Source organism: Telmatherina bonti (assembly GCF_933228915.1).
Source record: "Telmatherina bonti genome assembly, chromosome: 1".
Classification (NCBI taxonomy): Eukaryota; Metazoa; Chordata; class Actinopteri; order Atheriniformes; family Telmatherinidae; genus Telmatherina; species Telmatherina bonti.
The window spans coordinates 1,290,161-1,312,436 of record NC_136619.1 but is presented as its reverse complement, the minus strand read 5'-3'; the positions used below and the strand labels follow the sequence as shown (position 1 = coordinate 1,312,436).

Below are 22,276 nucleotides of genomic sequence, written 5' to 3'. Positions count from 1 at the left end.
CAATCCATCAATCCATCAGTCCATCAGTCCAGCAATCCATCAGTCCATCAATCCATCAGTCCATCAGTCCAGCAATCCATTAATCCATCAGTCCATCAATCCATCAGTCCATCAGTCCAGCAATCCATTAATCCATCAGTCCAGCAATCCATCAGTCCAGCAATCCATCAGTCCATCAGTCCAGCAATCCATTAATCCATCAGTCCAGCAATCCATCAGTCCATCAGTCCATCAATCCATCAATCCATCAGTCCAGCAATCCATCAGTCCATCAGTCCAGCAATCCATTAATCCATCAGTCCAGCAATCCATCAATCCATCAGTCCAGCAATCCATCAGTCCATCAATCCATCAATCCATCAGTCCATCAGTCCAGCAATCCATCAATCCATCAGTCCAGCAATCCATCAGTCCATCAATCCATCAGTCCATCAGTCCAGCAATCCATTAATCCATCAGTCCAGCAATCCATCAATCCATCAGTCCAGCAATCCATCAGTCCATCAATCCATCAATCCATCAGTCCATCAGTCCAGCAATCCATTAATCCATCAGTCCAGCAATCCATCAGTCCATCAGTCCATCAATCCATCAATCCATCAGTCCAGCAATCCATCAGTCCATCAGTCCAGCAATCCATTAATCCATCAGTCCAGCAATCCATCAGTCCATCAGTCCAGCAATCCATCAGTCCATCAGTCCAGCAATCCATCAGTCCATCAGTCCATCAGTCCAGCAATCCATCAGTCCATCAGTCCAGCAATCCATCAGTCCATCAGTCCAGCAATCCATCAGTCCATCAGTCCATCAGTCCAGCAATCCATCAGTCCATCAGTCCAGCAATCCATTAATCCATCAGTCCATCAGTCCAGCAATCCATTAATCCATCAGTCCAGCAATCCATCAATCCATCAGTCCATCAATCCATCAGTCCATCAATCCATCAGTCCAGCAATCCATCAGTCCAGCAATCCATTAATCCATCAGTCCATCAATCCATCAGTCCAGCAATCCAGCAATCCATCAGTCCATCAATCCATCAGTCCATCAGTCCAGCAATCCATCAATCCATCAGTCCAGCAATCCATCAGTCCATCAATCCATCAGTCCATCAGTCCAGCAATCCATTAATCCATCAGTCCAGCAATCCATCAGTCCATCAATCCATCAGTCCATCAGTCCAGCAATCCATTAATCCATCAGTCCATCAATCCATCAGTCCAGCAATCCATTAGTCCATCAGTCCAGCAATCCATCAATCCATCAGTCTAGCAATCCATCAGTCCATCAATCCATCAGTCCATCAGTCCAGCAATCCATTAATCCATCAGTCCATCAATCCATCAGTCCAGCAATCCATTAATCCATCAGTCCAGCAATCCATCAATCCATCAGTCCAGCAATCCATCAGTCCATCAATCCATTAATCCATCAGTCCAGCAATCCATCAGTCCATCAGTCCAGCAATCCATCAGTCCATCAATCCATCAGTCCAGCAATCCATCAATTCATCAATCCATCAATCCATCAGTCCAGCAATCCATCAATCCATCAGTCCAGCAATCCATCAGTCCAGCAATCCATCAGTCCATCAGTCCAGCAATCCATTAATCCATTAATCCAGCAATCCATCAGTCCATCAATCCATCAGTCCATCAGTCCATCAGTCCATTAATCCATCAGTCCATCAATCCATCAGTCCATCAGTCCAGCAATCCATCAATCCATCAATCCATCAATCCATCAGTCCATCAGTCCAGCAATCCATCAGTCCATCAATCCATCAGTCCATCAGTCCAGCAATCCATTAATCCATCAGTCCATCAATCCATCAGTCCATCAGTCCAGCAATCCATTAATCCATCAGTCCAGCAATCCATCAGTCCAGCAATCCATCAGTCCATCAGTCCAGCAATCCATTAATCCATCAGTCCAGCAATCCATCAGTCCATCAGTCCATCAATCCATCAATCCATCAGTCCAGCAATCCATCAGTCCATCAGTCCAGCAATCCATTAATCCATCAGTCCAGCAATCCATCAATCCATCAGTCCAGCAATCCATCAGTCCATCAATCCATCAATCCATCAGTCCATCAGTCCAGCAATCCATCAATCCATCAGTCCAGCAATCCATCAGTCCATCAATCCATCAGTCCATCAGTCCAGCAATCCATTAATCCATCAGTCCAGCAATCCATCAATCCATCAGTCCAGCAATCCATCAGTCCATCAATCCATCAATCCATCAGTCCATCAGTCCAGCAATCCATTAATCCATCAGTCCAGCAATCCATCAGTCCATCAGTCCATCAATCCATCAATCCATCAGTCCAGCAATCCATCAGTCCATCAGTCCAGCAATCCATTAATCCATCAGTCCAGCAATCCATCAGTCCATCAGTCCAGCAATCCATCAGTCCATCAGTCCAGCAATCCATCAGTCCATCAGTCCATCAGTCCAGCAATCCATCAGTCCATCAGTCCAGCAATCCATCAGTCCATCAGTCCAGCAATCCATCAGTCCATCAGTCCATCAGTCCAGCAATCCATCAGTCCATCAGTCCAGCAATCCATTAATCCATCAGTCCATCAGTCCAGCAATCCATTAATCCATCAGTCCAGCAATCCATCAATCCATCAGTCCATCAATCCATCAGTCCATCAATCCATCAGTCCAGCAATCCATCAGTCCAGCAATCCATTAATCCATCAGTCCATCAATCCATCAGTCCAGCAATCCAGCAATCCATCAGTCCATCAATCCATCAGTCCATCAGTCCAGCAATCCATCAATCCATCAGTCCAGCAATCCATCAGTCCATCAATCCATCAGTCCATCAGTCCAGCAATCCATTAATCCATCAGTCCAGCAATCCATCAGTCCATCAATCCATCAGTCCATCAGTCCAGCAATCCATTAATCCATCAGTCCATCAATCCATCAGTCCAGCAATCCATTAATCCATCAGTCCAGCAATCCATCAATCCATCAGTCTAGCAATCCATCAGTCCATCAATCCATCAGTCCATCAGTCCAGCAATCCATTAATCCATCAGTCCATCAATCCATCAGTCCAGCAATCCATTAATCCATCAGTCCAGCAATCCATCAATCCATCAGTCCAGCAATCCATCAGTCCATCAATCCATTAATCCATCAGTCCAGCAATCCATCAGTCCATCAGTCCAGCAATCCATCAGTCCATCAATCCATCAGTCCAGCAATCCATCAATTCATCAATCCATCAATCCATCAGTCCAGCAATCCATCAATCCATCAGTTCATCGGTCCATCAGTCCATCAACCAGCAATCTATCAACCATCAATCAATCACTCTGATGATGTTATCAGAAACGTTTAAGAAGGAGATCCTGACCTCCTCCTCAATAACATTGTGCAGTTCTTCCTGGAGGATCCTGAAGTTTTCCCGGTCTAAAGGAGCCTGTAATCCTCCTGCAGGTCCTGGTTCTGGTCCACAGTTTCCACTGTCAAAACCTCATGAGCTCCCTTTTTATCCAGAGAAGCAGCATCTCCTCTCACACCTCCTTCTGGACCTGGGATCTCCTCTCACACCTCCTTCTGGACCTGGGATCTCCTCTCACACCTCCTTCTGGACCTGGGATCTCCTCTCACACCTCCTTCTGGACCTGGGATCTCCTCTCACACCTCCTCCTGGACCTGGGATCTCCTCTCACACCTCCTTCTGGACCTGGGATCTCCTCTCACACCTCCTTCTGGCCCTGGGATCTCCTCTCACACCTCCTTCTGGCCCTGGGATCTCCTCTCACACCTCCTTCTGGCCCTGGGATCTCCTCTCACACCTCCTTCTGGACCTGGGATCTCCTCTCACACCTCCTTCTGGCCCTGGGATCTCCTCTCACACCTCCTTCTGGCCCTGGGATCTCCTCTCACACCTCCTTCTGGACCTGGGATCTCCTCTCACACCTCCTTCTGGCCCTGGGATCTCCTCTCACACCTCCTTCTGGACCTGGGATCTCCTCTCACACCTCCTTCTGGCCCTGGGATCTCCTCTCACACCTCCTTCTGGCCCTGGGATCTCCTCTCACACCTCCTTCTGGACCTGGGATCTCCTCTCACACCTCCTTCTGGACCTGGGATCTCCTCTCACACCTCCTTCTGGACCTGGGATAATTTCTGCTGCCTTATCTATGATGTAATTCTTCCAGTCTATCCCGATGTGGGACCACAGCTGAGCGTTGGACCAGAGAAGGTGCAGGAACTGAAGAATTATGTCCTCCAGCTCCGCTCCTTCTTCATTCCACCAGACCAGAGCATCTTCTTCTTTCCTGATGATGAAAATCGTGTCTGTCTCTCCGTCTCTTCTGCATCCGTCCATCCATCTGGACAAGGTCCTGAGCTGTTTAAACTCCTCCTGAAGATCACTCCCTGACAGGTGTCAGGACTCGTCTGTCTCCAAACCATGGAGATCTTCTCCATGCAGTGTTGGAGTGGACATCAAAGGTCCGCTCTGAGAGAACCTAAATCAGCAGGAATACAAGTCAGCAGCAGAAAGTCAACATGCAGGCAGAAGTCGGGCTGCGGATCAGACGTTCTCTGGCTGTTTGTATAAGAAGCTAGAAGCATGAAATAAAGCTGAAAGCTTCAGATTTTATTGAAATGTTCATCAACACAGAGATTGTGGTTCAGAGGAACATAGTTTCTTCTCTGTCCTCCCAGGTATGACCATTCCAGAGGAGGACACGGAGGCTGGGCAGACTGGGAAGTACTGCCTGGTGGCCATCGGGAGGCTGCAGGTGAGAGCTTTTGTTGGCTATGACTCATTTTAATAGAGTTATGTAGCTTTTTTCCTCCTCTTGCTTCTCCACATCACTGTTTTTTTTCTGATCGATCTGTGCTTGTCACTAATTGGTCAAATCAGGAAGTGTGCTTAAGAGCCAAGTCATTAACCCTTCAAACGCCACGAGATGTGCGGCTGCAGCAGACTGTTCCAGATACCAGGAACTGATCGGCACAACCAGGGACTCTTGTAGGAATGTCTGCATGCTTCCATCCTGAAACTGGGGGAGCACTTTCAGATGTTGGCATCTGTGTGAACATTTTGTCTGGCGTACAGAACATTTTGCAGCGGCTGTGCTCCAGCAGCTGCTCTGTGATGATGATGATGATGATGATGTGAAGGTGGAGATGGTCTCCGTGATGTATCCCGCCTGTGCTCCTTCCTCAGGTCACCAGCTCGCCGGTCTCCATGGACTTGAACGGGCTGTCGGTTCCCACAGAGTTCCTGTCCCGTCACAACTCAGACGGCGTCATCACCTTCGTTGATCCTCGCTGCATCAACGTGATTGGCTATCAGCCGCAGGTGAGCTCAGACAGGTCCCACAGCTACCACACAGTGATCAGAACCCCAACAACCGCCAAGCAGACTTTAGGGTGTGTTTCCAGCATCATGCGGAGGCAGTGACATGTATTCATGGGTTGGATAAAACTGCATAGACCAGGTGTGGTGCACACCTGGGAGTGTTCCTCCGCCCCCCAGAGGCCGGCAGGCGCACTGCATTGTTTCTGGTCCGGTTTGCCGTTTTTTTGCCCTACCAGCACCTTTTGGGGTTCCGTACTTTATAGTGACGTCAGACTCCCGCTAGTTTCCCACAGAAACGTATAAACAAAACAACATGGCAGCTAGCGACGAACAACAAGAGCCCCCTCTGCGTTTCCATTACATTTTTTTGCTAAATAAAAATGATATTTGTAAGTTTTGACAAACAACACTTGTGATTTGCGGGTGTTTCCATTGAACCCATGTCACGACCCCCACATCATGACCCCCACGTCACGACCCCAATGTCACGTCTCCCCACGTCACGACCCCCCATGTCACGACCCCCACGTCATGACCCCCCACGTCACGACCCCCCACGTCACGACTCTCCGTCACGTCACGACTCACCGTCACGTCACGACCCCCGTCAAATTCCCAAACGTCGCAACCCCCACATCATGGCCCCCCGTCACGTACACCCGCGTCACGACCCCCACGTCATGGCCCCCCGTCACCTTCCCCCACGTCACTTACACCCACGTCACGACCCCCACGTCATGGCCCCCGGTCACGTTCCCCCACGTCACGACCCCCACGTCACGTTCCCACACGTCACGACTCCCCGTCACGTCACGACCCCCGTCAAATTCCCAAACGTCGCAACCCCCACGCCATGGCCCCCCCGTCACGACCCCCACGTCACATTGCCCCACGTCACATTGCCCCACGTCACATTGCTCCACGTCACGACCCCCACGTCACATTGCCCCACGTCACATTGCTCCACGTCACATTGCTCCACGTCACGACCCCCACGTCACATTGCCCCACGTCACATTGCCCCACGTCACATTGCCCCACGTCACATTGCCCCACGTCACGACCCCCACGTCACATTGCCCCACGTCACATTGCTCCACGTCACGACCCCCACGTCACATTGCCCCACGTCACATTGCTCCACGTCACATTGCTCCACGTCACATTGCCCCACGTCACATTGCCCCACGTCACATTGCCCCACGTCACATTGCTCCACGTCACGACCCCCACGTCACATTGCCCCACGTCACATTGCCCCACGTCACATTGCTCCACGTCACGACCCCCACGTCACATTGCTCCACGTCACGACCCCCACGTCACATTGCCCCACGTCACATTGCTCCACGTCACATTGCTCCACGTCACAACCCCCACGTCACATTGCCCCACGTCACATTGCCCCACGTCACATTGCTCCACGTCACGACCCCCACGTCACATTGCCCCACGTCACGACCCCCGTCAAATTCCCAAACGTCGCAACCCCCACATCATGACCCTCACGTCATGGCCCCCCGTCACGTTCCCACACGTCACGACCCCCCCATGTCACGACTCTCCGTCACGTCACGACCCCCGTCAAATTCCCAAACGTCGCAACCCCCACATCATGACCCCCACGTCATGGCCCCCCGTCACGTACACCCACGTCACGACCCCCACGTCATGGCCCCCCGTCACGTACACCCACGTCACGACCCCCAGGTCACATTGCCCCACGTCACGACCCCCACGTCACGGCCCCCCGTCACGTTCCCCCACGTCACGTACACCCACGTCACGACTCCCACGTCACGGCCCCCGGTCACGTTCCCACACGTCACGACTCCCCGTCACGTCACGACCCCCCGTCACGTCACGACCCCCGTCAAATTCCCAAACGTCGCAACCCCCACGTCACGGCCCCCCGTCACATTGCCCCACGTCACATTGCCCCACGGCACATTGCCCCACGTCACGACCCCCACGTCACGACTCCCCATCACGTCACGACCCCTGTCAAATTCCCAAACGTCGCAACCCCCACATCATGACCCTCACGTCATGGCCCCCCGTCACATTCCCACACGTCACGACCCCCCCATGTCACGACTCTCCGTCACGTCACGACCCCCGTCAAATTCCCAAACGTCGCAACCCCCACATCATGACCCCCACGTCATGGCCCCCCGTCACGTACACCCACGTCACGACCCCCACGTCACGACCCCCACGTCATGGCCCCCCGTCACGTTCCCCCACGTCACGTACACCCACGTCACGACCCCCACGTCACATTGCCCCACGTCACGACCCCCACGTCATGGCCCCCCGTCACGTTCCCCCACGTCACTTACACCCACGTCACGACTCCCACGTCACGACCCCCACGTCACGTTCCCACACGTCACGACTCCCCGTCACGTCACGACCCCCCGTCACGTCACGACCCCCGTCAAATTCCTAAACGTCGCAACCCCCACGTCACGGCCCCCCGTCACGACCCCCCCGTCACGACCCCCACGTCACATTGCCCCACGTCACATTGCCCCACGTCACATTGCTCCACGTCACGACCCCCACGTCACATTGCCCCACGGCACATTGCCCCACGTCACGACTCCCCATCACGTCACGACCCCTGTCAAATTCCCAAACGTCGCAACCCCCACATCATGACCCCCACGTCATGGCCCCCCATCACGTTCCCACACGTCACGACCCCCACGTCACGACCCCCCCATGTCACGTCTGGTGACATTTAAACACAAAAAAGTGCTTCAATTACACTTTTGCAATATATTCCTATATCGAAATGTTTGAAAAACCTCCTCTTGAGATCGTAAAAACTTTAGCAATATTTGAGACTTGAAACGCAGGATTTTCAGTGTGGGAGGGGGGAACATGCCACAGGGGTCTGAAGCCTGATGAAGTCAACAGGCTAGTATTTCTTGTCAAAAATGTGTGAATTAAACAAAAAACAGCAAGAATGTAATAATACATGTATGTTAGAAATATAGCTTTAATAACATTCAGAGTTTTTTAAAATAGTATTTTTTATCAGAGGTCCATTTTCCTGGACACATGGTAAGTTATTTATTCCCTCATTGCCAATTTGGGAAATTGTTATGGTTATTTAATATTAAAATACTCTAAAAGGAATCATTATTTTTCTTCCAAGAGGATGCATTTTTATTTATTTATTTATCAGTTTTTTTTTCAGAATAAAGTTACACAAGTGAAGTGAGGCCGTATCAAACAGAACAGAATGGAGCGAGCGATGAGACCTCTGAGTGGATCCTGGTGCCGGTTCTGGTTTCTTATCGCTGCGGATCTCAGCAGGACGGCTTTGCCTTTATTTCTGACCCGGTTCTCTTTGTTTCCACCCTGCAGGACCTGCTGGGGAAAGACATCCTGGAGTTCTGCCACCCCGAGGACCAGAGTCACCTGAGAGAGAGTTTCCAGCAGGTAGGACCAGATCCTGGGCCTCTGGACCGGACCCTGGGCTCCCGATCTGGACCCTGGGCCTCTGGACCGGACCCTGGGCTCCCAATCTGGACCCTGGGCTCCCGATCTGGACCCTGGGCCTCTGGACCGGACCCTGGGCTCCCAATCTGGACCCTGGGCTCCCGATCTGGACCCTGGGCTCCCAATCTGGACCCTGGGCTCCCGATCTGGACCCTGGGCCTCTGGACCGGACCCTGGGCATCATGCTGAGCGGACTGTCCTCTCTGCAGGTGGTGAAGCTGAAGGGTCAGGTCTTGTCTGTCATGTACCGCTTCCGGATGAAAAACAGGGAATGGATGCTGATCCGAACCAGCAGCTTCACCTTCCAGAACCCGTACTCTGACGAGATAGAGTACATCATCTGCACCAACACCAACGTCAAGTATGTTCCTTCGCCGTTCTGCTCAGATCCTTCACTCTGATGCGGACTTCCTGGCTCTCCCACGTCGGTCCTCAGGCGAACATCTGGTTAACATTGTGATGATCAGCTGGAGATTGCAGTTCAGGTTGGAGATGAGGTCAACTGAATGGAGCTCATCCATCAGAAAGCAGCAAAGTTCAGGAGTGAAGAAGTTTCAGTTCCACAATGAATTCCTGCTGCTCCAGTTCTGGAAGAGCCTGGATTTGATCCACCAAGACGATGGAATGATATTACATTGTTCTTAGGTTGGAAACACATTGCTGAGTAAAGGCGCACATGGCAGAAAAACTGACTAAAACCAAAACAAGTTCGCTACACGACCCAAACCTGTGATATATTTACCTTAAATTTATTCACGTGAACTCTTATACCAACTAGTTTGGTGTTAGCCTAGTGTAAAGTCACCGTGATGAACGGATTCTCCTCCATCTGGACCAGGCGGTTAAAAGTGAAGGCAAAATGGAAGTGCAAAAAACTGCAGTTCTCCCTACATCCACTAGGGGCTGCAAAACAGAGCGAATCCCCATAGACTCCCATGTTAAAGACCAACTTCACAGCAGAAATAAACATGTTTACAGCAGAAATAAACATGTTTACAGCAGAAATAAACATGTTTACAGCAGGAATAAACACGTTTACAGCAGGAATAAACATGTTTACAGCAGAAATAAACATGTTTACAGCAGAAATAAACATGTTTACAGCAGGAATAAACACGTTTACAGCAGGAATAAACATGTTTACAGCAGGAATAAACACATTTACAGCAGGAATAAACACGTTTACAGCAGGAATTAAACACGTTTACAGCAGAAATTAAACACGTTTACAGCAGAAATTAAACACGTTTACAGCAGAAATTAAACACGTTTACAGCAGAAATTAAACACGTTTACAGCAGAAATTAAACACGTTTACAGCAGGAATAAACATGTTTACAGCAGGAATAAACACGTTTACAGCAGGAATAAACACGTTTACAGCAGGAATAAACACGTTTACAGCAGGAATAAACACGTTTACAGCAGAAATTAAACACGTTTACAGCAGAAATTAAACACGTTTACAGCAGAAATTAAACACGTTTACAGCAGAAATTAAACACGTTTACAGCAGAAATAAACATGTTTACAGCAGGAATAAACACGTTTACAGCAGGAATAAACATGTTTACAGCAGGAATAAACACATTTACAGCAGGAATAAACACGTTTACAGCAGAAATAAACATGTTTACAGCAGAAATTAAACACGTTTACAGCAGAAATTAAACACGTTTACAGCAGAAATAAACATGTTTACAGCAGGAATAAACACGTTTACAGCAGGAATAAACACGTTTACAGCAGGAATAAACACGTTTACAGCAGGAATAAACATGTTTACAGCAGGAATAAACACGTTTACAGCAGGAATAAACACGTTTACAGCAGGAATAAACACGTTTACAGCAGGAATAAACACGTTTACAGCAGGAATAAACACGTTTACAGCAGAAATTAAACACGTTTACAGCAGAAATTAAACACGTTTACAGCAGGAATAAACACGTTTACAGCAGAAATTAAACACGTTTACAGCAGAAATTAAACACGTTTACAGCAGGAATAAACACGTTTACAGCAGGAATAAACACGTTTACAGCAGAAATTAAACACGTTTACAGCAGGAATGAACATGTTTACAGTAGAAATAAATTCACCCCATATTTTAGGTTTAATACGTCAGCTTTACCTTCATGACAACTGTGTGGGGGAGTGAATTTTTTTCTAACTCGGCCGTTTAAAAGTAATTTAATCTTGAAGTTCGGCATATTTAGGGGCGGGTCCTTTTGATTGACAGGTACCCGATCTCCTGCTTCAAGTCAGAAGAACGTAGAACAACCGCGCTTTTTAGCCGGTTAACAACGTGACTTAGCTTTAGCTCGCTTACCTCCGTTAGCTGGTTAGCTCCTGTTATCTCCGGGTTAGCTCGGTTAGCTCTTAGCTACAGAAAGCTCAGAGTTCGCTCGATGTCAATCATCCACCACGACGCCCACAGCCCCCCTCTCAGCTCCACCTCTTTGCCCATATTTGTATTTTCCGGGTGAGATGACACGCATGCCCCTGCCAAGATGGTGATGGTAAGAACCGCCCACCGAGCTTCAATTCAGCTCTTCAGAAACCTACGGGTGACGTCACGGAGGCTCCGTCCATCTTTTATATACAGTCTATGGTGGAGGTGTAAAGTCACCGTGATGACTGATCCCACTTTCTGGAACAGAAACTCCAACACAGGGTTAGCATACCCAGACGTTGAACATAAGCCGCTTTCTGGAGCACAAACACGTTGCTTCATTACATCATACTGATGTACTGGGTGTCGGATGGACGGTGGGAGACGCCAAGCAGACTAATGCAGGCTGGTTTTACCTGCCCATGTTGTTGCTGACGGATTTGATTCTGTGTTTGGGTTTCCAGGCAGTTGCAGCAGCAGCAGGCGGAGCTTGAGGTTCACCAGAGAGACGGTCTGACTGCCTACGATTTGTCCCAGGTCAGACTTTATTTACACCATGATTAACCCTTTAAAGCAGAAAATTCTCATTGTTTAAGTATAGTCTTGTTTGTCTTTTAACAAGATGTTTAAAAACTGTTTCCATATCAGAGTAGTTTTGATGTGTCCAAATGGCTGTAGTGCTAAAGGTGTCCACCAGACCAGTATCGGAGGGTGCCAGAAAGTGGTTTAATAGGTCCCAGAGACCGTATGACTCAGATCTACAAGGCGCTAAAGGGTGGGATACAGACTCCACTTACAGGAACAACAGAAACACCATCTAAGATCCAAATGAAACACCAGTTAAATCAGTTTGAAGAGACCTCTATTTTCACCTGGACATGATGATGAAGACACTTCCTGTCAGACTTTCCACCAATCAGAGAGCTTAAACTGACGGTAACGTCCAATCAGGAGCAGCCAAAGATCAACAAGTGATGAGAAAAGCAGGAAAATAATGATCCTCTATGGCTGGAATAAAGCCAGGAAGACGTTTGGGATGCAGCTGAGGTGGAGGTGCTGCAGTGAGGACAGCAGGAAGACGTGGAGATGAGTCTTCATGCTGCTTTATCTGTTTATACATTCATTTTACATCATTTTTGCCTCAGAATCTGACAGCTGAGGCTGAAAACATGGAGACTGCATGGCAACATCACGTCATCAAGGATACATCATGTTTCCATGGCAACATCACGTCTCCATGGCAACGTCACGTCTCCATGGAAACGTCACGTCTCCATGGAGACATCTGAGACGTTCAGTCTTTCCTAACTAGACTGGAAACAAACCCTTTGATACAGAAAACAGAACAGTTAATGAACAGAAACATCAGCTGATTACCAGGAGACGGGTAAGGGTGTCACGGCTGGGTATAAAAGCTGCAAATGTTTAGTCTTTCCAACTAAGACAGTCATCAGGACATAACCGGGTCAACCTGTCTGCTCCGCGACGGGGAGGACGGTCCGCGGCGGGGAGAACAGCACGCCACGATGTCTGCTTTCATGTCAACCTGCTTATTTCATACCAAACTAAAAGCTGCGGCAGGCTGGGTTGTGCCACCTGGATCAGCTGTTTTGTCAGAACAACCTGTTAGATCTGCATCATGTGGAAGAATCAACGCTTCATGTTTTCCTGTGTAAGCCACGCCCACCTCACATGTCCGACCAATCACACCATACTCAGTCCTACAAGCCCCGCCCACGTGTCGACAACGTCTTCAGACACAACATGAAACGTCCTGCTTCCCGCAGCGACAGGCTAAGCAGTGTGTGTGGAGAACACCTGGATATAACTCCTCCCCCTCCCCCCAGGTACCTGTTCCAGGTGTTCATGAGGCGGGAAAGACCATCGATAAGACGGAGGCGCTGTTCGCCCAGGAGAGAGACCCCCGTTTCTCCGACATGTACGGCGCCATCTCTGGATGTAGGACACACACACACACACACACACACACACACACACCCTGCTGTCGCTGCGCTGTGTGTGTTTGTTCTCACCACGCTGTGTCTGTGTGTGTAGCTGCAGAGAAGAAGATGATGGTTCCGTCCTCCACGGCTGGAGGACAGCAGCTGTACTCCCAGACCTCGTCCTTCCAGCAGGGACACTCCGGGAAGAGCTTCAGGTGAGTCTCACCTGGTCTGACGTCTGTAAACGGACCTGAGATCCGGTTTCACCTTGCGTTTGTGTTCCAGCTCCGCCGTCGTCCATGTTCCTGGTGACATCCCGCCATCCGGCTCGTCCAATCAGAACCTGGCTCAGATCTCCAGGCAGCTGAATCCCGGTCAGGTGGCGTGGTCCGGAACCCGGCCGCCCTTCACTGGTCAGGTACCACACACACCTACTGGTCAGGTACCACACACACCTACTGGTCAGGTACCACACACACCTACTGGTCAGGTACCACACACACCTACTGGTCAGGTACCACACACACCTACTGGTCAGGTACCACACACACCTACTGGTCAGGTACCACACACACCTACTGGTCAGGTACCACACACACCTACTGGTTAGGTACCACACACACCTACTGGTCAGGTACCACACACACCTACTGGTCAGGTACCACACACACCTACTGGTCAGGTACCACACACACCTACTGGTCAGGTACCACACACACCTACTGGTCAGGTACCACACACACCTACTGGTCAGGTACCACACACACCTACTGGTCAGGTACCACACACACCTACTGGTCAGGTACCACACACACCTACTGGTTAGGTACCACACACACCTACTGGTCAGGTACCACACACACCTACTGGTCAGGTACCACACACACCTACTGGTTAGGTACCACACACACCTACTGGTCAGGTACCACACACACCTACTGGTCAGGTACCACACACACCTACTGGTCAGGTACCACACACACCTACTGGTCAGGTACCACACACACCTACTGGTCAGGTACCACACACACCTACTGGTTAGGTACCACACACACCTACTGGTCAGGTACCACACACACCTACTGGTCAGGTACCACACACACCTACTGGTCAGGTACCACACACACCTACTGGTTAGGTACCACACACACCTACTGGTCAGGTACCACACACACCTACTGGTCAGGTACCACACACACCTACTGGTCAGGTACCACACACACCTACTGGTCAGGTACCACACACACCTACTGGTTAGGTACCACACACACCTACTGGTCAGGTACCACACACACCTACTGGTCAGGTACCACACACACCTACTGGTTAGGTACCACACACACCTACTGGTCAGGTACCACACACACCTACTGGTCAGGTACCACACACACCTACTGGTTAGGTACCACACACACCTACTGGTCAGGTACCACACACACCTACTGGTCAGGTACCACACACACCTACTGGTCAGGTACCACACACACCTACTGGTCAGGTACCACACACACCTACTGGTTAGGTACCACACACACCTACTGGTCAGGTACCACACACACCTACTGGTCAGGTACCACACACACCTACTGGTCAGGTACCACACACACCTACTGGTCAGGTACCACACACCTGGAATAACAAGATTCCCAGACGGTGTTTCAGATACAAACGGAATCTGTGTTCTCTAGACCAGTAAATCCCAGTCGAGTCCATTTGGGATCAGTTCCAGTCACAACTTCCAGACGGACCCGGCGTCCTACAGTCCGCTGTCGTCCCCGGCAACGTCCTCCCCCAGTGGGAACGCCTACTCAGGCCTCGGCAGCCGCAGCACAGCATTCGGTCAGTTTTCTCCATCTTTACTTCTCCTGTGGACGTGGGAACTGTGGGAACTTTGGGAACTGTGGGAATAGTGGGAACTGTGGGAGCTGTGGAAACTGTGGGAACTGTGGGAATAGTGGGAACTGTGGGTATAGTGGGAACTGTGGGAATAGTGGGAACTGTGGGTATAGTGGGAACTGTGGGAATAGTGGGAACTGTGGGAATAGTGGGAACTGTGGGTATAGTGGGAACTGTGGGAATAGTGGGAACTGTGGGAATAGTGGGAACTGTGGGAATAGTGGAAACTGTGGGAACTTTGGGAACTGTGGGAATAGTGGGAACTGTGGGAATAGTGGGAACTGTGGGTATAGTGGGAACTGTGGGAATAGTGGGAACTGTGGGTATAGTGGGAACTGTGGGAATAGTGGGAACTGTGGGAATAGTGGGAACTGTGGGAATAGTGGAAACTGTGGGAACTTTGGGAACTGTGGGAATAGTGGGAACTGTGGGTATAGTGGGAACTGTGGGTATAGTGGGAACTGTGGGAATAGTGGGAACTGTGGGTATAGTGGGAGCAGTGAGAACTTTTGGAGCTGTGGGAACTGTTGAACATGTTGCAGGTTGGATTTTGTGTGACCAGTCCAGAATAGTCCAGACCAGTCCAGACCAGTCAGGCCAGTCCAGACCAGTCAGGCCAGTCCAGAATAGTCCAGATAAGACAGACCAGTTAGACCAATCCAGACCAGTCCAGACCAGACAGACCAGTCCAGAATAGTCCAGATAAGACAGACCAGTTAGACCAATCCAGACCAGTCCAGACCAGACAGACCAGTCCAGAATAGTCCAGATAAGACAGACCAGTTAGACCAGTCCAGACCAGTTCAGACCAGACAGACCAGTCCAGAATAGTCCAGATAAGACAGACCAGTTAGACCAGTCCAGACCAGTTCAGAATACTCAGACCAGTTCAGACCAGTCCAGACTAGTCAAACCAATCCAGACCAGTCCAGACTAGTCAAACCAGTCCAGACCAGTCAGACCAGCCCAGAACGACCAGTCCAGACCAGTCAGACCAGTGCAGAGCAGTCCAGACCAGTCAGACCAGTCCAGACCGGTCAGACCAGCCCAGACCAGTCCAGACGACTCAGACCTGTCAGACTAGTCCAGACTAGTCAGACCATTCCTGACCAACCAGACCAATTAGCCCAGTCTAGACCAGTCAGACCAGTCCAGACCATTCCAGATCAGTTCGACCAGTCCAGACCAGACAGACCAGTCCAGACCAGTCAGACCAGCCCACACCAGTCCAGACCAGAACAACCAGTCCAGAATAGTCAGACCAGTTAAGACCAGTCAGACCAGTGCTAGCAGTCCAGACCAGTCAGACCACTCCAGAGCAGTCGTACCAGTCCAGACCAGTCAGACCAGTCCAGACCAGTCAGACCAGTCCAGACTAGTCAGACCAGTCCAGACCAGCCAGACCAGTTAGCCCAGTCCAGACCAGTCAGACCAGTCCAGACCATTCCAGATCAGTTCGACCAGTCCAGACCGGTCCGGACCAGTCCAGACCAGTCCAGACCAGTGAAACCAGTCTAGGTTAGTTAGATCAGTCCAGATCAGTCCAGACCAGTCCAGACCAGTGAAACCAGTCCAGGTCAGTTAGACCAGTTAGATCAGTCCAGACCAGTCCAGAATTGTCCAGACCAGTTAGACCCGTCCAGAATAGTTCGGACCAGTCCGACCAGTGCGGACCAGTCCAGACCACTCCAGACCAGTCCAGACTAGTCAGACTAGTCAGACAAGTCCAGACCAGTCCAGGCCAGTCCAGACCAGTCCGACCAGGCCGACCAGTCCAGACCAGAAAGACCAGTCCAGACCAGTCAGACCAGTTCAGACCAGTCCAGACCAGTCCGACCAGTCCAGACCAGTCCAGACCAGTCCTGACCAGTCCAGACTAGTCCAGACTAGTCCAGACTAGTCCAGACCAGTCCAGGCCAGTCCAGACCAGTCCGACCAGTCCGAACAGTCCAGACTATTCCAGACAAGTCAGACCAGTCCGACCAGTCCAGACCAGTTAGACCCGTCCAGAATAGTTCGGACCAGTCCGACCAGTGCAGACTAGTCCAGACCAGTCCAGACCATTCCAGACCAGTCAGACCAGTCCACACCATTCCAGACCAGTCCAGACTAGTCAGACTAGTCAGACCAGTGCAGACCAGTCCAGACTAGTCAGACCAGTCCAGACCAGTCAGACCATTCCAGACCAGTCAGACCATTCCAGACCAGTGCAGACCAGTCCAGACTAGTCAGACTAGTCAGACTAGTCCAGACTAGTCCAGACCAGTCAGACCAGTCAGACCAGTCAGACCATTCCAGACCAGTGCAGACCAGTCCAGACTAGTCAGACTAGTCAGACCAGTCAGACCATTCCAGACCAGTCAGACCATTCCAGACCAGTGCAGACCAGTCCAGACTAGTCAGACTAGTCAGACTAGTCAGACTAGTCCAGACTAGTCCAGACCAGTCAGACCAGTCAGACCAGTCAGACCATTCCAGACCAGTCAGACCATTCCAGACCAGTGCAGACCAGTCCAGACTAGTCAGACTAGTCAGACTAGTCCAGACTAGTCCAGACCAGTCAGACCAGTCAGACCATTCCAGACCAGTGCAGACCAGTCCAGACTAGTCAGACCAGTCCAGACCAGTCCAGACCAGTCAGACCAGTCAGACCATTCCAGACCAGTCAGACCAGTCCACACCAGTCAGGACCAGTCCAGACCAGTCCGACCAGTGCAGACCATCCAGACCAGTTCAGACCAGTTAGACCCGTCCAGAATAGTTCGGACCAGTCCGACCAGTGCAGACTAGTCCAGACTAGTCCACACCATACCACACCAGTCCAGACCAGTCCAACCAGTGCAGACCAGTCCAGACCATTCCAGACCAGTCAGACCAGTCCACACCATTCCAGACCAGTCCAGACTAGTCAGACTAGTCAGACCAGTCCAGACCATTCCAGACCAGTCCAGACTAGTCAGACTAGTCAGACCAGTCCAGACCAGTGCAGACCAGTCCAGACTAGTCAGACCAGTCCAGACCAGTCAGACCAGTCCAGACCAGTCAGACCATTCCAGACCAGTCAGACCATTCCAGACCATTCCAGACCAGTGCAGACCAGTGCAGACCAGTCCAGACTAGTCAGACCAGTCCAGACCAGTCCAGACCAGTCAGACCATTCCAGACCAGTCAGACCATTCCAGACCAGTCAGACCAGTGCAGACCAGTGCAGACCAGTGCAGACCAGTCAGACCATTCCAGACCAGTGCAGACCAGTGCAGACCAGTCCAGACTAGTCAGACTAGTCAGACCAGTCCAGACCAGTCCAGACCAGTCCAGACCAGTCCAGACCAGTCCAGACCATTCCAGACCAGTCAGACCAGTCCACACCAGTCAGGACCAGTCCAGACCAGTCCGACCAGTGCAGACCATCCAGACCAGTCCAACCAGTCCGACCAGTCCAGACCAGTCAGACCAGTCTAGACCACTTCAGACCAGTTAGAACCAGTACATGTGTCAGACTGTTGGCGGTTCTACTGGACCTGTGTGTGTGGGTTCGTCCTGACGAGTGGGTCTGATTCCACACGTGTGTTTCCAGACGTGTCAGGAGAAGGGGGTCAGAGTGGCGCCCAGTTCCAGGGTCGACCCAGTGAGGTCTGGTCCCAGTGGCAGAACCAGCACCATTCCCAGCAGGCTGGGGAGCAGCACACACACCCCAACGCCAGCCAGACGGAAGTCTTCCAGGTAACACACACACACACACACACACACACACACACACACACACACACGCCCCCCAACACGTGTGTGAGCCGTTTCCCGTGTTTTCCAGGACATGCTTCCTATGGCCGGAGATCCCACGCAGGGAACTGGGAACTACAACATCGAGGACTTCGCTGACCTCGGCATGTTCCCAAACTTCTCGGAGTAGCTCGCCGTCCCTGCAGCGTTCCCTTCTCACCGCCGGACTTCCCCCCCCGCCCCCCCCCCCCCCCCACACACACCCCATCTGTAGAGTCATTGTGAAGACGGCGATGAAGAGGAGAGCTCTCCGTCTGAAAACAGACTCTAACGGTTCCGGTTCTGGGAACCGCTGCCTGGACCTGGACCTCCTGCTAAGATGTGTTAGTATCTATCTGTTCTGGATCTATGTTCTGCTCATCTGCATCACCTCCAGCCGCCGCGTCGCTCCGGTCACGTGCAGGTGGATCCGGTCAGGTTCTGCTCAGGCTGGCGCCGAGGAGAAGCTCAGACATCCAGTAACTGGTCCTGTGGACGACCAGTAGTTCCCCAATCCATCCCAGTCCGCAGCAGATACTGGCCTGGACCGAAGCTGGAAGCACCTGAAATGGACCGGTGGTTCTGACCGGCCTGTCGCTCCGATCTCGCCTGCAGGCGCTGGTGGACGCGGCTTTGTAAATACTCTGGTTTCTATGTGGACTCCTTCACACAGTTGCTGGTTTAATGTAGTGTCTGAGGACGTGGTGTGTAACGTGTGTGTGTGTGTGTAACTAGTGGTACTAGGTTAGCTGGTTAGCTGTACATTGACGTGTAGACCTGTATAAACGTGACTTCGTGTAGCGAACTGTGCTCGTGACAATAAACTCTTCCTGTTTCTGTGGCTTCTGTCCGAAGCTCGGCTCTTCTGGAATCTTTGTCACTGATTTAACACCTGTTCACACCTGTTTACACATCACACCTGTTCACACCTGTTTACACATCACACCTGTTCACACCTGTTTACACATCACACGTGTTCACACCTGTTTACACCTGTTCACACCTGTTTACACATCACACCTGTTCACACCTGTTTACACCTGTTCACACCTCCCACCACGCTGACTGCAGACATGTTGGCTTCCTGTTTTACTGAAAAGGTTGCTACCATCAGGAATCACTTCTCTGAGCCTGACCAGCTCAGTCCACCACATCCAGCTAGTGGTGCCTCACTTTGCTCTTTCTGCCCTCTGAATGAGGACCAAGTCTCTAAACTTCTAGTCAACTCTAAAGCCACTATCTGTCCTCTGGATCCGGTCCCTACCGACATCCTGCAGAGCATTTTACCTCCAATCAATCTGCAGTGACCCATATTATCATCTCCTCTCTGGAATCCGCTGTCTTTCCCTCTGTCTTCCAGCAAGCTCGGGTCACCCCGCTGCTGAAGAAACCCACACTCAACCCAGTCCAGGTTGGAAACTACCGGCTGGTCCCACTGGTGCCGTTCATGTCCACACTACTGGAGCGGGTCGTCTTCAGTCTCCCAGTTCCTCCATGATAGAAACCAGTTAGATCCACATCAGTCTGGCTTCACTCCACTGGAACTGGTCTCCTGTCTGCTACTGGTTCCCTAACACCAGATCCACTGGTCAGTCCTCAGTCCTGGTCCTGCTGGACCAGATCCACTGGTCAGTCCTCAGTCCTGGTCCTGCTGGACCAGATCCACTAGTCAGTCCTCAGTCCTGGTCCTGCTGGACCAGATCCACTAGTCAGTCCTGGTCCTGCTGGACCAAATCCACCGGTCAGTCCTGGTCCTGCTGGACCTGTCTGCTGGTTCTGACCCAGCCAACCATCAGATTCTCCTCTCCACTCTCTGAGCTCGGCATCTCTGGATCTGTCCTCTCGTGGTCCACGTCCTACCCCTCAGGAAGATCCTTCAGAGTTTCCTGGCGAGGAGAAGTGTCCAGATCACCTTACCTCCACAGATACATGTGAAGCTCCACTCTATCACACTTGTTCCTACGTCTGCTGCCTGGAATCTGGGTGTCATGGTGGATGACCAGCTGACCTTTAAGGTCCATGTTGCCTCGGTTGCCCGTTCCTGCCGATATGCTCTCTACAACATCAAGAGAATCAGACGTACCTGACAGAACACACGACTCAGCTTCTGGTTCAGGTTCTGTTCATCAATTACCACAGTTCCCAACTGGCAGGTCTCCCTGCATGCTCTATTAAACCTCTGCAGATGATCCAGAACCTGCAGCATATCTGGTCTACAACCAACCCAAAAGAGCTGCTCATCACACTTCACTGGTTTCCAGTTGCAGAGCATCAGATTCAGAGCTCTGCTTCTGGTTTACAAGTCAAACGTCTCCTGTCTACCTTCACGCCTTCATCCAGAGCTACACTCCCTCTCCACAGTTACGCTGTGCCGACTGGGGGGATTCGCTCTGTTTTGGTGCTCCTAGTGGACGAGGGGGGAACTGCATGTTTTGGAAGTTCCACATAGATTTTACTTTTAACTGCCAGAGGTTGTCGCTTGAGCCACCCCAGCAGCAAAGCGCCCAAGCCGGCCACCCAGGAGCCCACCATAGCCCTGCAGATACTGGAGACCCCCAAGCAGCTCCCAGTGCAACGAGGCCACAGTCCTCCACTGACCCTCAGTGATGGAGCTGATCAGAAGGAGTGAAATTCAGCCAGTTGATCCTTTGAGGAGGCAGATATCGTCTCTAGACTGATGTGATCTAATCAGAGATTTCTAAACTGCTGGAAACAGGTTTTTACTTTTCTATTTCCCAAGAACAGTTTTCTTTGCAATACATAACTGTGAGGATTGGGTTTGCAGAGTTAAACCTCATGTTAATTTCACCCCAGTGACCCAGCAGGCCCAGTATGGGGTTTGCAGGTATATTACATTTAAACCAGTCTGACAGATCTCAGCATGGTAGTAGCTGTCTATTGTGTTGTCAGTACAGTGTGGACAGATGTGTGATTGTGACAGACCCATCCTGAACATCCTGTGTCCTGTATAATGAGTTCTATGCAGAATTTTACATTTGAATTCTTAGTCATTCTGAATGTGTTTGAGCAGATTTGTGACCATTCATTTTGATTGAAGTTACTGGATAAGTCTGCTTCCCATTTAGAAGTTGGGAGAGAGATGGAATCTTCTAGCTTCAATAGTAATCTGTATATTTTGGATAGGAGCTTCGGGGCCTTAAGATTTAAGAATTCTGCAACCCTTATAGGTAACTGTAAGTTTAGTTGATCAGTGGTGTATTTCTTACTTATAATAGATTTAAGTTGGTGGTATTCTAAGAATTTGGTGCTGCTGAATTCATACCGTGAAGAAATTGCATCAAATGGCAGAAAGTTTCCATTTTCTATTATATGTTCTAACTGCTTTACTCCTTTATTCTTCCACCGAGGGAAGTTTATCATCTTTTTGTTTTGCAGGAAGTCAGGACTGTTCCAGATGGGTGTGAG

At 50.7% G+C, this 22,276-nt stretch overlaps 1 protein-coding gene across 2 annotated transcripts in view; it reads left to right on the top strand.

Moving 5' to 3' along the window:
- arnt2 (aryl-hydrocarbon receptor nuclear translocator 2) overlaps positions 1-19,683 on the top strand; it is an 89,346-nt gene extending 69,663 nt beyond the window's left edge. For both annotated transcript variants that reach the window (XM_079239733.1, XM_079239732.1), the window contains 11 exons: positions 4,702-4,778; positions 5,210-5,344; positions 8,723-8,797; positions 9,067-9,218; positions 11,717-11,789; positions 13,100-13,211; positions 13,308-13,410; positions 13,481-13,613; positions 14,884-15,034; positions 18,669-18,814; positions 18,903-19,683. In XM_079239733.1, the coding sequence (XP_079095859.1) occupies positions 4,702-4,778; positions 5,210-5,344; positions 8,723-8,797; positions 9,067-9,218; positions 11,717-11,789; positions 13,100-13,211; positions 13,308-13,410; positions 13,481-13,613; positions 14,884-15,034; positions 18,669-18,814; positions 18,903-19,001 (1,256 nt within the window). In that variant the 3' untranslated portion in view covers positions 19,002-19,683. The remainder of the gene's footprint in view (positions 1-4,701; positions 4,779-5,209; positions 5,345-8,722; positions 8,798-9,066; positions 9,219-11,716; positions 11,790-13,099; positions 13,212-13,307; positions 13,411-13,480; positions 13,614-14,883; positions 15,035-18,668; positions 18,815-18,902) is intronic.
- Positions 19,684-22,276: the final 2,593 nt, after the last annotated feature.